The sequence below is a fragment of the Haliotis cracherodii genome, unplaced genomic scaffold (genome assembly GCF_022045235.1).
Source record: "Haliotis cracherodii isolate W230 unplaced genomic scaffold, xgHalCrac1.p SCAF_1, whole genome shotgun sequence".
NCBI classification, from domain to species: Eukaryota; Metazoa; Mollusca; class Gastropoda; order Lepetellida; family Haliotidae; genus Haliotis; species Haliotis cracherodii.
In genome coordinates, this window is record NW_027266264.1 from 33702115 (window position 1) to 33717055 (window position 14941).

The 14941-nt window shown below is 39.8% G+C and overlaps 1 protein-coding gene across 1 annotated transcript; it reads right to left on the minus strand.

Moving 5' to 3' along the window:
• Positions 1–307: 307 nt before the first annotated feature.
• On the minus strand, positions 308–14096 carry LOC139476401 (zinc finger protein 184-like). The gene is made up of 7 exons (XM_071259404.1): positions 14009–14096; positions 12994–13268; positions 11100–12421; positions 8744–9043; positions 8105–8235; positions 6417–6601; positions 308–5485 (listed from the first exon to the last, which is right to left on the minus strand). Exons 2-7 carry the CDS (start codon positions 13235–13237, stop codon positions 4986–4988), a joined length of 2682 nt encoding a protein of 893 aa, XP_071115505.1. The 5' UTR covers positions 13238–13268; positions 14009–14096; the 3' UTR covers positions 308–4985.
• Positions 14097–14941: the final 845 nt, after the last annotated feature.

Sequence of the window (14941 nt, forward strand, 5' to 3'; positions counted from 1 at the left end):
AAATCAGAGGTATACTTGTTTCCTCTACCCTCGTGTTCCAAATGCATAAAAAAACTCTTGAAACAAAGTGTATTTGATCACGTTTTTAAACAATGCTTAATTAATTTATTTTATTTTTATTTACATATTTTTTCTTCATGATCCCATACTTTTTAATTGTTCAGTATATATTTAGTCTGCACTCGCCCTAAATTCCAAGGAAATTTACCTGTTAAGAGAAAAAAACAGAAATACGGGTATATTTGTTCTGTTTATTACTTGCTTACATGCAAGATGTTGATGAAAAGCTCCATGCACATGTAACAAGACTTGTCAGAACATATTGAGGAAATGACAGAAGAATAAATGCATGAATCGTACATTAATTGCCTGACAGCACTTCATCTCACATGTGTGTTTTGACAGCTAGCTTTCAGTTCACCTCACAAGGACCATACATATCCAAGGAACAAGACACAAAGGAAATACATACATATCCATGTGTGAATGAACTCTAAATGAGTATGGTTTTACATCACTTTTAGCAATATTCCAGCAACATTATGGTAGGGGACAGCAGACAAAGGCTTCATACATTGTACCCATTGAACATGGGCCTTTGGTGTGATTAGTGAACGCTTTAACCACTTGGGGTGAGACGATACTGTACCGGTGCATCGTAAGTTTTCATGCGATGATATAATCCATGCTACATTTTTTTTCCAGTATCAAAACAATACGATACACTTGCAAAAATATATACAAGCTACTCGTTTAATGACCCCTCAGCAAGTTTGTCAGTCAAATATCACAAGATGTGTTGTAATTAGTATTCCAAATGTACTACTAAAAATAGCCCCTACAAACATGTGTCCATTCTTCTTCCTTTTGAACTTGTTCTGAAATATTGAGCCAATCAGATGTCAGCTTTTCTAAAATGATTCAGCTTCATTTCTGTAGCACCAGGATTCGTAAATTTTAATCTGATCAGAGGAGAACCCATACAGAACACAGATGTTCCTTCACAAGTAAACCCTCTTGGTGCTCATAGACAGTGTTATCAGTCTCCATTTGGACCTACGATTTACAATCATCTTTTGACACAGAAATTAGATACGCAGCTACACCGGGAATTTAGAAACCTCGATGCTGATTGATTGGTTTCTGAGATCTTGATGGAGAGAAGGACTGAGCGAGAGGAAAGGATCTAATCATAACCAGATTACAATGATCTCTTGGTAGCATGAGCAAATTCAGGTCAATGATTCACATAATCCTGACACACCATTAGCCAGGACACACAATGTAACCACCTGATCCTTGAATCATTCACTGAGGAACAGGTCACTGAGGATATAAACCTTGTTCATGCGAGGTTTGCGGAAGGTGGGGCAGCAGCTCCTGCGGAATGTTATCCTAAATGCATAAGTTCAGCACATAAGCATCAGGGCCAGTGTGTGCCAGAGAGAAGACACTTGACAAAATCAGTGATAAAAATACAGACTTTCGCTGATAACTTTTTCTTACATAGGTTCAAATTATCAGTGATCAGGGTGACGCATACTGTACATGAAGATAGGAATGTGAATAAGACTAAAATGTTGGATCGTGGATCTAATAAGGTTGGACCAGAGCATCACTTAACAGCATCATGTTTCAGCAGCTAGTCACGAGGGAACACAAACAGTCATCCTTCAGACACATTTTCAGACATTTCTACTTTATCAAAACTCTTACAATGTTTGCAGGAGTAGGAAGTGAGTCTTACTGTAAAACAGCTTAATGATGCATGGTCATCAGAAGTGAACAAGGAAAAAATTAATTTCATAAGAAACAAATTATCTTTCAATAATATTGAATCAGACTTACCTTGTTATAGCTACTATCCAAGTAGTACAAAGGGCCTGTGCTTTCCAGGAAAGATAACCTCATTCTAAGCACAAATATCTATGCATTTAAGCCTTTTATCTCTTGTTTTGTTATCGGTGAAATTCAAATCAACTAAACATGCCATATTTTCTTGAGTGTAGTGCGCACCCATGTATAATGCGCACCCCCCTCTAGCAGATTCAATATTTTGGAAAAAAAGAAATTTGAATATTATGCGCAGAAAAAAATTACACCGTACCCTTTCAGCGAAGTCCGGCAAACGAATGGGTGATGAGAAACTTTGTCAGTACAAATTCGAAATTTGAGATAAAAAATCACCAGACATGTTGATTTACTGTTTAAATTGTATTTTTTGTTCTACTTGACATTTTTTTATATCCAGGGATTAAGATTACCTTGTGTATTTTCTCGTAAACTAAGCCGGACACAGCAATCAGCTGTACACACGTTTTCTTGGAATATCATAAATAGGCTATCATAAATTATAATGGATCAAACTGGGAAATCGTTAAATCTTGAATTGACAATTTCCCATTTTTTTCTAATTTCATCTGACTCTTGCTGAAAACCTGTGGCCAAGTATCAGCCACTAAGAACAGTGTGTTTGTCTTCAGAGAAAATCTGATCATAACATCCTCATGTTGAAAATGCAATCAATCCCATGTAAACATAAATATCAAAACTTTATTTCTCTTCAATGTTCCTGTTACTTAGTGAAATACCAGTCATCGTTACAAAGTTAAGACAGAGAAATGGCTACAACCTCAATTGGGAATTTCATATTGTAATTGCAATATGGGAATTTTCACAACATTTGCAACAGCCCTTAAGCCAAATATCAGCCTTTGAACATAAACTGAGTACTTTTATTAGCATCTAATGTGATAAAGATACTTCAGTGTATACTGGTACTTTCCCTGTCTTATACGATGATCTGCCTGAAGTGAGCATACATCCATGAAACAGTTTCTATGCTAACACCGTACACAGAGAGCAATTATCTTGACACTGACACATGCCAAATTATTCGGAATGGTGGAATCAGTTTAGAAATTGGTAATTATATAACTTATCTGGTAAATTGGGCATTCTCTTCAGTTAATCTTGTTCTGGCAATAATATTTCTCACTGTTGAAAAATGAAATTGTTTGGAAATGTCGTGAACACACCAGCCATCCATCTTACTCAGTTATTTTGTTGATATGAACACATATCACAGACAGCCGTAAGCATCATTCTGAATAAACAAAGTATGAAATATGTAGTGGTATTCTCTTGTCATGACACTTCAACAGTAAATATAAAACAGTTAACAAACAACAAAGAAAATAGCTCAACACCCAACTCTCCACCACATCAGTTAAATCAATCTTACTGTCCCATACACAGAAAACTGAGCCAGATATAGTTCATTCTCTGGTCACGATACTTAAACAGTAAATATCAAACAGTAAACAAACAACAAAGAAAATAGCCCTGGGTTAAGAAACAACAACACCCACAACCCATAAATATAACTGACCTCGCTATCTTTTTCATGGAAATTAAAAGCCAGATTTAGATATTTCATGACATCAGTTTGATTATATAATATTGATCTTACTTTCACATATGAAATAGGAGTTACTTCATTCACTGTAAATAAACATAATATTAGATGAACTGCAAATGTTAGAACCCTAAACTGCTTTCAAATGACCTGCCAAAGTCAAATATTCAGGACAACACTGGTAGTTTTTATGGGCATATTCTCTAGCTGATTAAAGAGTGAGTTGGGTTTAACTCCGCTTTTAACAGTATTCCAGTTATATCGCAGTGTGTCAGCTTACTGTGGGAGGAAAGCCCGAAGTGATGCAGGCCTCAGACGTTTACCACTTCGGTGTAACCCACAAGCACGGGTAAGGTGCTGACAAACCTAGAAACATAATCGAGGCGAACCATGATTCGAACCCACAATCTTAGGTTTCTGGTGTGCCCAAGGGACGCAACTCTGCACAGCAAATCATGGCGCCTTAAACGACTGGGCCACCCGTGCCCCCAGCTGATTAAAGAGAAACCAGAAAAAGATAAACATAACTGGAAGTACAAGTCACTACAGCCCCCTAATAACTCATCAATTACAGCAATGTTTCAATAAACCACTCTGACGAATGTGTTAATTGGAAGTGTTAGATGTCCCACAAAACACTTGGACATGTTGCACAGGTGGGCAAGAAGTCACATTGCCAAAATTCACAATGTACAGTTGTCCCTTAGTCTTGTTGTCAGTTTCATCACAATCGCAACTTCATGCCACTTCCAGTTTTCCTCAAACACAAGTGAGGATACAGCTTTTTGGTAACAGAGGTGAATTTCCTGATCCAAATGCAATTTGAGTTTGGTAATCGTGTTATTCTTGTTGAAAACATCACCAAAGGAGTTAGATGTAGTGTTGAAAGTTTTTTTCACACGGCACACATGAAACTTCCAGTTCCAAGTGAATAAATGTTTACTTTGTTGCAAAAAGGTGGGATGAATCCCCCAATCCCACCACCCCCTGTAAATGCAACAGTAAACCAACAATATGCCAGGTGACAATAGTGGCATTAAACCCAACTCACTGTGTCATACTCACTCCCTGTGTTAAACTCATGCCTTGTGTCAAACCCATTCACTCCCAATGTCAAACCCATTCACTCACTGCGTCAAACCCATTCACTCACTGCGTCAAACCCATTCACTCACTGTGTCAAACCCATTCACTCACTGCGTCAAACCAATTCACTCGCTGTGTCAAACCCATTCACTCACTGCGTCAAACCCATTGACTCACTGCGTCAAACCCATCCACTCGCTGCGTCAAACCCATTCACTCACTGCGTCAAACCCATTCACTCACTGCGTCAAACCCATTCACTCACTGCGTCAAACCCATCCACTCGCTGCGTCAAACCCATTCACTCACTGCGTCAAACCCATCCACTCACTGCGTCAAACTCATTCACTCGCTGCACGAGGCTCATTCACTCACTGCGTCAAACTCATTCACTCACCGCGCGAAGCTCATTCAATCACTGCGTCAAGCTCATTCACTCACTGCGTCAAGCTCATTCACTCACCGCGTGAAGCTCATTCAATCACTGCGTCAAACTCATGTTTTTCAGGGGGTCTGCTGCAGCTTCCCTCTTCCTCATGTCTTTCATGTATCCCAGAACCTCCAGGTTCTTCACGTACCTCACTTCCTGAGTAGGATGCTTCTTCTTCACATGTTTGCGTGTATTGCCGCCCGTCGCACACGTGAATGGGCAGTAGGGGCACATGAATGGCTTCAGCCCCTTAAACATATGCTGGATTGATATATGCTCTTGAAGCCGCTTGGAAGTCTTGGTGATGTACGGGCACTGGTTGCAGGAGTACTTTGCTTCAGAGTGCAGCCACTCTTTGTGGCTACGCAGGGTGTCACAGTTGACAAAGGTCTTCCCACATTCGTCGCATGCATAGTTACGGGTATTGGTATGTTTATTGACGTGGGCCTTGAGCCGACTCTTCATCAGCGTCTTGTAGTCGCAATAACGACAGGCGAACTCCTTCCTCTTGTCAAAGTCAGCCCGGACACCGTGAATTCGGAACAGGTGAACTGGAAGACAACAATTGGCTTAGTAACAGTTGACATTTTTGTTATACTGACCAGGCCCTGTTTTTCACAAAGCGATTGTTGAGCTAAGACAATCGTAACTCCAATACTGTAACATAGATTTACAACAGTTGTAGCTCTAAGACAACCGTAACTCCAATACTTTAACATAGTCTTACGACAGTTGTAGCGCTAAGACAATCTTAACTCCACTACTTTAACATAGATTTACAACAGTTGTAGCGCTAAGACAATCGTAACTCCAATACTGTAACATAGATTTACGACAGTTGTAGCGCTAAGACAACTGTAACTCCAATACTTTAACATAGATTTACGGCAGTTGTAACTCTAAGACGATCATCACTTCCATACTTCAACACAGACTTACAACAGTTGTAGCGCTAAGACAATCGTAACTCCAATACTTTAATATAGATTTACAACAGATGTAACGCTAAGACAATCATAACTCCAATACTTTTACATAGATTTACAACAGTTGTAGCTCTATGAAACCCATGAGCACAGTTCGGTACTGACAAAACTTAATCAGGGTGAACCAGGATTCAAACCCACGATCATTGGTTTCTGACGTACCCATGGGATGCACTATAGATAACTGAGCCACTTGTGCCCTGCCACCCCCAAAGTGTAGGACATATAGGTATGCTACTTGAAAAGGATACACTGGATAATTACACAGTTTTCCTTGGGTTTTTAAAATATTACATGCATATTTGTATGCAACTCAAAATTAATTGGGTCATGGTGATATATTTTGCATATCTTACACATATAAACACCTTATCTGGAGCTGGACTTTTGTGATGATGATAAATCCCAACCACACACATCCAGTAAACTTGTGTCTAAATGATTAAACTAACTGTTACATGAAGATCATAGCACAGAGTATGAACAGGCAACATACTGGCAAACTGGGCCTTGACGTTGGTGCCATAGGGACAGTGTGTACACTTGAACTCTTTCTCCGTGACATGCTTGTTGACGATGTGGGACTGAAGGTTGTGGTAGTCACCAAATGAGTGGCCACACATCTGACATAAGTAGGGCCGGATACCCAGGTGCACTTTGTTGATGTGGCGTTGAAGGGTTCTGGAAATACCAAAGGAACACTGAAAACGTATTTGCATTACACGTCACATGCTCAGGGATATATCGGGACCTGCGCTGAGAATGATATTTCAGCCCCAAGTCTGCAGCAAATGTCAGTAAACATTCACAAATTGAATATATGACACTTTTTTATGTATAGCAATTTCTAGGTGAAGCAAGAAGTAGCTCTGAAACGTTGTACAAAGAATAAAAAGAAGTTGCTATCCATAAAAAAGTGTCATGTATTTATGTACTCCCTTCTAAATGTCTATCAAAGACTTCATTCCCAAAATGGAATAAAAAATTCCCACTTCATCTTAATATAATCATAACTAATGTCATCAATACATCATTTGCAATAAAGGTCTCCAGTACGCAATATTAGATAAAAATTACGACAAAGTATTAAAAGTTACGAACAAAGGTCAATATTTGCATATGAATAAGTAGACTCAAAATATGATAGAAACACCACTGATCAACCCGGATATACCATATCGGTAGCAAAGAAAAGATGCCATACGAAATAAAGAACTGTGTACTGAAGAACATCAATGTACAAAAGGGACACCTAATGCTGAAGGACAACATTCACAATAAAGAACACCAGATGGCACAGCAATTTGTAAAATATTCCGAGTTAGATCGGTCATATTCCATTGTGAACATCTACATGGATGCAATGAGCAACACAACACCAAATCTCATTAAAATCATATCCTAGTTCTCGCTATCACTAAACAAAGATCTGAGGACATCCCATTAGGGTCACGTCAGAACGACCTTTCATCCAACCAATCAGAGCGTCGCTTACCAGATTATGAAAGTGACAGTCGGAATGTGTTTTCTAATGCAACCACGAAATATTTAACACAGGGTATTCCGAACGACAGTTATGGGTTTTATGATTTCATCCATACAATCTAGGACATCCAAAAGCCATTCCAGAATGTTCTTCTTATCAGTCTTAATTTTTTTTAATCGAGAATACGTCAAAATATGTTTCGAAGCATAGTCGCCAATTTGAAACTACTGTCGTAAAGCTCAAGACAGCTGCCTTCTGATTGGCTAATGTTGATTTCTTGTCAGTCATTTCATTGGTCAGTCAAAATTCGCGAAAGGTCGTTCTGACGTGACCCGTAATGGGATGTCCTCAGATCTTTGTTTAGAGGTAGCAAAAACTAATATCTGATTTTAATGAGATTGCACAACACCGAGCTACACAATGCACTTATGTACCACGTCATTCCTAGTGAACCCAATTGTGACGTCTTATACACATTTCGATTATTGCACGCCATTAGTCATCGACGCTGTGGAAGTGCGACATTTAGAAAATGCACTTTATGTTTGTAATATGGTTCTCAGAAATCAGACAAGTCTGAACGCTTCAGGCCATACACATACATGTAGTTACTTCAAACTTAAAGCGTTCAAATGCTACGTTTATGACTGATTGATAGACAACAGTCATGGTGGGCTGACAAATGGCTGGAACCTTACGCAGTTGTCTTGAGCTTGATACTGCAGTACTGACAGTCATAGCGTTTGTCTGTGTGGACGTTGCGGTGAGTGTCAAGGTTCGACTTGGAACAGGTCTCAAAACTACAATCCTCAACAGGACACTTGTACCTCTGCAACAAGAAGTATTTTCTAAAATATGTCAGAAAACAGGTATCAGTCTGTTGAAAAACACATGACAGTGAAAACATGCATTAGGGTACCTAGATAACTATAACTTTGTTAACTTTGTTATTTCCAAAACTCTTCAACGCCACATCAACAAAGTGCACCTGGGTATCCGGCCCCACTTGAGCAACCTCAAGGATCCCAGGACCGTCCCCAATTCTTAACACAAGCCAGTTCTGTAATGGTAATGTGTGGACAAACTATTTGTTTAAGATTGCCTCAGAAGACACTTTCTGGTAATGAATTATTATCACTTTTGTTCTTGACTTTTGAAACCCTCCTGAATTCCCTGGTATATTCCTAAATAAACTTTGTTTTAGAAAATATTGCAAAAAAATAATCTTTTATATACATGAACAAAGAAGCAGTGACCCCAAGAAATTATGTATATGATAAAACTCCCCGCCCCTTGAATACAACATGGTCTGTCCCTAATCACCATCAGTACCCTACCTTGATGTCATGGTTGACCCCATGTTTCCACTGCTCGTGCACCTTCTGGTGAAAACCCTTGGGAAATCTCTTGCCACAGACTGAGCACACAAACCTCATTCTCTCAGGGAACAGGTGTTTGCGAGCAATGTGATTGTCCATGACACACTTCAGGTAGAACGTGAAGTTACAGTGAGGGCACTTGTGTTCCACAGCTGGGTGGGCCGCCTTCACGTGGCGCTCCACAGTCTTCGTCATCTTGTGAGAGAAGTCACAGCCCTCCACATCACAGCAAATCAGGAAGGACTTGTGCATGCTTATCTGAAAGGGAATATCATAAGGTTTACATAACTAATGGTTATGATTACTGAACACTGAAATTACGTTTTCATAAACTGAAGGCAAATACTTGCCAACTGTAAATAAGCAAATCTGGGCCAAGCAAACCTGTTCTGGTGAGATAGCCTTAGTACAAGCAGCTGTTCTGGTGTGATAGCCTTAGTACTAGCACCTGTTCTGGTGAGATTGCCTTTAATAGTACAAGAACCTGTTCTAGTGAGATGGCCTCAGTACAAGCACCTGTTCTGGTGAGATAGCCTTACTACAAGCACCTGTTCTAGTGAGATGGCCTCAGTACAAACACCTGTTCTGGTGAGATAGCCTTACTACAAGCACCTGTTCTGGTGAGATAGCCTTAGTACAAGAACCTGTTCTGGTGAGATAGCCTATCATAGAACAAGCACCTGTTCTAGTGAGATAGCCTAAGTACAAGCACCTGTTCTGGTGAGATAGCCTTAGTACAAGCACCTGTTCTGGTGAGATAGCCTTAGTACAAGCAGCTGTTCTGGTGTGATAGCCTTAGTACTAGCACCTGTTCTGGTGAGATTGCCTTTAATAGTACAAGAACCTGTTCTAGTGAGATGGCCTCAGTACAAGCACCTGTTCTGGTGAGATAGCCTTAGTACTAGCACCTGTTCTGGTGAGATAGCCTTAGTACAAGAACCTGTTCTGGTGAGATAGCCTATCATAGAACAAGCACCTGTTCTAGTGAGATAGCCTAAGTACAAGCACCTGTTCTGGTGAGATAGCCTTAGTACAAGCACCTGTTCTGGTGAGATAGCCTTAGTACAAGCAGCTGTTCTGGTGTGATAGCCTTAGTACTAGCACCTGTTCTGGTGAGATTGCCTTTAATAGTACAAGAACCTGTTCTAGTGAGATGGCCTCAGTACAAGCACCTGTTCTGGTGAGATAGCCTTACTACAAGCACCTGTTCTAGTGAGATGGCCTCAGTACAAACACCTGTTCTGGTGAGATAGCCTTACTACAAGCACCTGTTCTGGTGAGATAGCCTTAGTACAAGCACCTGTTCTGGTGAGATAGCCTTAGTACAAGAACCTGTTCTGGTGAGATAGCCTTAGTACAAGAACCTGTTCTGGTGAGATAGCCTATCATAGAACAAGCACCTGTTCTGGTGAGATAGCCTTACTACAAGCACCTGTTCTGGTGAGATAGCCTTAGTACAAGCACCTGTTCTGGTGAGATAGCCTTAGTACAAGAACCTGTTCTGGTGAGATAGCCTTAGTACAAGAACCTGTTCTGGTGAGATAGCCTATCATAGAACAAGCACCTGTTCTAGTGAGATAGCCTAAGTACAAGCACCTGTTCTGGTGAGATAGCCTTAGTACAAGCACCTGTTCTAGTGAGATAGCTTCAGTACTAGCACCTGTTCTGGTGAGATTGCCTTTAATAGTACAAGAACCTGTTCTAGTGAGATGGCCTCAGTACAAGCACCTGTTCTGGTGAGATAGCCTTACTACAAGCACCTGTTCTGGTGAGATTGCCTTAGTACAAGCACCTGTTCTGGCGATATATCTTTTAATATTACAAACACCTGTTGTGGTGAGATAGCTGTTGATAGTACAAGCACCTGTTCTGTTGAGATGGCCTTAGCAAAAGGGTACAAACTGTCGGGCTTAAGAGGTGGGTACAAAATGTCTGATTGGGAATTGTTTTACCAGAACTCCGGCAAAAACTGTTTAGATAGTGGTATATAATGATCTGATTAATAATACACTGAAGTTGACTGCAGCTTTATCTTTACTCAAACATATAAAAGTCAGATGGAATTCAAACATTAGTGACTTGTCATGTAACCATGGAATTATAGAGAATTTTTGTCATTGAAAATGTATCCCAAGACTAACCACAGGTCCAGTTAGTCCTGTGGGTACCTGGACCCATACCAGCCCTACAGGGACCTGTTGTGACATCACCTTAGTACACCTAATAACACGGTTATGACAACAAGCACCTGTCATGGTTGCATAGCCTTTGCACAAGAAGCACATGTAGCGAATAGTCTTAGTAAGACATGTACCTGTTCTGATGTCAGCTGATGAACGTTCTCCAGATGGACCTTCAGGGAATACCTGGATGACAAAACTGCTCCACAATCGGCACACTTCTGGCCACTAAAAGGACTTGGCATCGCCTTCGTCGCCCTACTCCTTGGTCGTAAACTCGTTTGCGGTAATTCCAATTTCTTATAATCTTTGTTCATATTTTGCTTCATATGAATCCTCAATAAGGAGGGTTCTTGATTCACAGTCAGCATGTTCTTAGCCCTAATGGCATTTGCCATTTGGCATCTGGACTTATTCCTGACATGTTTTTTGAGCACATGGTTCCTACAGATACTAATTAAACTGAACTCCTTGCCACAAACATTACACAGGTGCAGCTTAGGGCTTGAGGTTGAAGCAGTCAGGAAGTCATGGTCTCCTTGCTGAATGCCTACTCCAGCTGGGTGTGAAGATATGAAGTTGGAACTACAAACAAATGGATAATATTTCTTGTGAATCCATCTTGCTACAATCCCACAGGAGACACCTGATCTTTTCATCGTGGGAACATTCAAAATGTGTGACATTGTTTTTGTGTGTTTGTCAACTGTCTTTCTTTTAAGGGAATGAGACTTGGATTTCTTTTTACCTCTGGATTTAGATGGCCTGAACGTGTCATCACTGGCATCATCATCAACAAAGTCTTCATTCTCTTTTCCAAAATTGATGGAAAATCCAGAAAACTCTTCATCCGAGTCGGCTGCTGCTTTAGATAAATTGGAAACAGAACAACGCTGTAAGCTGTGGGACTGTGTTGATATGACTTCACTTTCCCCACCTCCACTTTCTGATGGTTTGAATTTAGTTTCCAATGTCTTAGTTTCATGTTGCAGAGCTTCATGATCATGACTGGACCAATGTTCAGATCCTTCAACTTCACCCTTATTTCCCTGCTTATGACCCACAAAAGCTGACATAGATACTTTCAGTAACTCATCCACCTTATCATAATCTTGTGACGTTATGCTGTATCCTTTTATGTGCTTCAAATCTTTCTGGTCAGCTTCTGGACATCCTTTACGACCAGATTTACCTAACGATCGGCCTCTTGACCGTGACTTGTGTCTTGCTGTACTTTGTGGGGAGACCACTTCCTGCTTCACGACAGGTTCTGGTTGATTAAGAGTCTCGATGCTCACCCCGAGGAGCTCTCTGTTGTCATCAATAAGTTGAACAATGTCCTGAAGCTGAAGAAGCTTGGCAGCTCTCCAGATCTTCCCTTGATTCTCTGGGCCTATTTCAAATTCTCCCTTGTAAATGTAATCCAGTAAAATGGCAAGGATACATGCTTCAACATCTGAAACATATATTGAAAGGCATTAGACACGTATATTGAGAGTCATTAGGTGATATAACATCAGACCTTTTGTATTTGTTGCTTTTCTGATATTTATGACATGAAAAACTGGGGGTATGTGTGAAGTCCAAGTGATGTAGAAGTGTCAAAAATCAAAGTATGAAATAAAGCATCACACACACAGAAATGGTGTGTCAAGGTCCTGAGCAAACACAACATTTTCAATATGGCTGCTTTGGCGGCCATGTTAAAATCTAGTGAGGGGAATGTGAGTGTGAGTGTGATACCGACGACAAGATGGTGCTTTATCCTCTTATGATGAGCACCAGGCAGGATATCGACAAGTACCATCTTTTATTGTTTGTTTGTTGTTTAACGCCACACTCTAGCAATATTCCAACCATATGACGACGGTCTGTGAATAATTGAGCATTGACCACACACTGGGATACGATGACATGCATCAACCAAGTCAGCGAGCCTGACCACCCGATCCCATTAGTCGCCCCTTACGACAAGTCTTAACAGTCATGTAATCATTAACACAACATTTTGTTTTTAAGTGACAATACCTAGGTTGACAACTTCTGTCGTTGAGCGAGGACCGACAGCTCCCTTTTTGAGGGAAGCAAACTGTCTGAAGTAGTCAGAATACAATGCCAGCACAAGCTTGTGTGTGCGGAATAGTGTTCCGTCTGAGCTGCAAAGGTGGAGGTCGCAAAACGATTTCTTCCGGAACAAGTTCAGCAGCCTGTTTTTTTGTGTGATAGGGTGCCGAACATCTCTCAGTATCTGCATTGTGTCTGGATGGTTCATTCCCCTTCTTGGTATGTTCAAAAAGATATGCCTGAAAAATCAGAATTTAATTCAGTATATATGTAGTTGGATATTGTGCTTGAATTATTCTAAATTCACATGTCTTGATATTTTTACAAAAGATCTTGCTTCAGTTCAAGTTCTAAATAATTACTCAATATGAAGACGTATTTGACGTCTTTATCTGTTTTACTCATTAAATCTTAAGAATTTGCAAGACATGTTACAATGAGACCAATCTCTGGTACCAGAGACCATATATGATCTCGGCTGGTACATACAAATTTAATTATGATCTATTCAATTTATCTAACATGACATAGAATTAAAATTCGACATAATTCATGTTGTAGATTTCAAGAAATATACCACATTTAAACTAAACTAATCAGATTTGACAGAATTTCCAAAAAAATAAATAATAATATTTAGGCAATTATTTTGTAAAAATTAATAAACTTAACATTTTTTATGTGTTAATTAATAAGAGAAATATATTTATATGCTACTCAAAATTTCCTTTCAAGATATATTGACATTCAAAGGTCTTTGAGTTGATGTTTTACTTGTCCGCTCCACTCAGCATTGACAGTCGCCCAGTCGTGCAGCACTCGTGCTACAGTACCATGCACATATATCTACACTTCTTGGAAACGCCAAATGGGTGACCTATTTTGGTGCACCTCGTTGAACATATATTTAGCAGGATATCGTTCTGCGAATAAGTCTCGAAAGATATATGAAAACATAAGCAAATATAAGCGCACACACCTTACGTGGCGAATACCCGTATGTGTTCACATGTCGCATGAATTATGTATGAAGAATAATGAAGTGAGGAAGTACAGTACACGTTCAGTGTAAGGGTGATCGTCGCTTCAAGTGACGTAATGGTGTTTTCGTAATATAACCACTTTATTTTATATTATGAGTTATGATATTACTAAACAAACAAAATAACATTATTTGTCATAAAAATACTTGAAATATATGATAGCAATGTGATGCTACGATTTCATAACAACGGCACAAATACACTCCACAAATGTTACACTGGTGTCGTTGTTGTAATGCGCTGTCGTTTTCTTATAAATAGACAGGATCTCGTCTCATGTTGGGAAGGTACTACTCTCTGTACAACAAGTTATGATGCCAACGAGTTTTAACTTGTTTGATAGGCATTACTTTGATTCCAGTTTAGTACATGTATATTTTACCACCTCGTTCGACTGACGTCCAGACAGCCCGTTCCGGTTGACGTAATACTTTATGCGATTAGTTTATAGGGATATAAACTAAACCTGAACAAATGTATTTGCTTACAATCACCACAGTGTGGCATCTGGATAGCTAAAACGGCTAAAGGGTATATACATTGGAAATGACACGAAATTGGCCAAATATGCGGGGATGGGAGCGATCCTTGGCAGTTTTACTTTATTATTACATCTTATGTCGCTAGCTCGGTCCTGAAAAAAACAAAAAAACAATCATAAAGATGGCTGGTCGACCTCTACCCACGAATACAATGACGTCATTTGATTGATGTTACGTCTTTCGTTTGTTACATCACAATTGACTGTTCGCACACTGAGTGACCATATTACGTATTCCTTTTGTGGTCTAATATTCTCTCTCTCTCTCTCTCTCTCTCTCTCTCTCTCTCTCTCTCTCTCTCTCTCTTTCACACACACACACACACAC